This window comes from Emiliania huxleyi, assembly GCF_000372725.1.
Source record: "Emiliania huxleyi CCMP1516 unplaced genomic scaffold EMIHUscaffold_3976, whole genome shotgun sequence".
In the NCBI taxonomy this organism is placed as follows: Eukaryota; Haptophyta; order Isochrysidales; family Noelaerhabdaceae; genus Emiliania; species Emiliania huxleyi.
The window spans coordinates 1-1,521 of NW_005198982.1; the positions used below are offsets into that span (position 1 = coordinate 1).

Below are 1,521 nucleotides of genomic sequence, written 5' to 3' on the forward strand. Positions count from 1 at the left end.
CGCCGCTCGTGCCCGCCGTCTTCCCGCCGTCGCTGCGCGAGCCGCCGCCGCCCGCGCTGGACCTCTTCGACCTGGACGAGCAGTTCGCCTCCGAAAAGGTGCGGCTCGCCCACCTCACCAACAAGTGCAACGACGGCGACCTCGACTACTACATTCGCGAGGCGGGGGAGCTACTGGGGGTGGTGCCGCAGCTGCGGCCCGAGCAGCGCGATGCACGCCACGTCCTCTCGCATATCTTCAAGCAAATCGTTGCCTGGAAGAAGCTTGACAGCGAGGACATGGGCCGCTTCAAGAAGCTCAACCGGATCACATGACGGGAGGCGGGGAGCCTTGTACGTGTAGCCCTCAGGGAGTGGGTCCGTTGTCGCTTGTGAGCGGGGAATCAGGTGTAGGTGTATCAAAGCTACTGTTCCGCACCACGCGGTCTCCACGGCAGGGCGGGAGTCGGGATCACAGCGTCACACAGCATCGAGCAATCAGGCTACAGGCAGGACCAGGAGTCGCGGAATCACAGCAATGAAAGGATTGTTGTCCACAAACCTTGCTCAGCTGATCCAGCATGGCCATGGGCCGTAGGCCTGGCCCCTGGGCAAAGAAACCAGTAACTCAACCGGCTTGCCGAACGCAGAAATAGTTAGAGGCTGCGCAGGCCTCCCCCGGTATTTTATTGGTCGATACGAGTAGAGCGGCATCATATGAAAACCCCAGAACGGGTCGGACACCGTCCCACCGTCCGTCGCCTCGCTACAGACGTCACGCCCCCGCGCGTGGGGTGGCGAGAGGAGCCGTCGTGCTGCTGCGCTGGCCGCTGGGCGCGTGTGTGGGCGCGGGGCGCCCCCCCCCCCCCCCCGCGCTGAGCGCTGTCAGCGGTGGGCCACCTCTCGGCTCACGCCGCTGACCCAAGCACCCAACTGCATGCGTGGCGGCGCCGGCGGCGCAGTCAGAGTACAGAGGAAGGAGAGAGTGTGCACCTAGCTCCTAGGGGTAGGCTGCGCGCAGCGCGGCCGGGCGACGGGTGAGAAGGCTCGCCAAGCACCGCTCAGCGGCGAGGGGGAGGGCGGCGGCGGCGGCGGCGAGGCGCGAGGCGGTGGCAGCGGTGGAGGTGCGGACGGCGGGATAGTACGAGAAGGAGAGAGTGTGCACAGGCTGACCCACAGGCTGTGCGCGCAGCGCGGCCGGGCGGGTGAGAAGGCTCGCCAAGCACCGCTCAGCGGCGAGGGGGAGGGCGGCGGCGGCGGCGGCGAGGCCCGAGGCGGTGGCAGCGGTGGTGCGGACGGCGGGATTGACAGGGGAGGCGGCGGCCACGAGCGGAGCGGCGGCGAGAGGGGGGCAGCGGCGAGGCGCCGGCGAGCGAGGCGCCCGCGCCATGTCAGAGGGACGCCGCCGCGAGATGGAGGGCGGCGGTGACGGAGGCGAGGGGCGAGGCGGCGGCGGCGGCGGCGGCGGCGAGAACGGCGGCACCGAGTTTGTCTCGGTGAGCGGAGCGGCGGCGGGAGGAGGAGCAGCGGCGGCGCTCTCGCT

General features: G+C 69.6%; 1 protein-coding gene across 1 annotated transcript; it reads left to right on the forward strand.

The window, feature by feature from the left end:
• Nucleotides 1-41: 41 nt before the first annotated feature.
• On the forward strand, nucleotides 42-314 carry EMIHUDRAFT_255855 (hypothetical protein; the record flags this gene model as incomplete). The annotated part of the gene is made up of 1 exon (XM_005770929.1): nucleotides 42-314. A coding segment is annotated over one exon (273 nt), but the record flags the coding sequence as incomplete, so codon positions are not given.
• Between the last annotated feature and the right edge of the window lie 1,207 nt (nucleotides 315-1,521).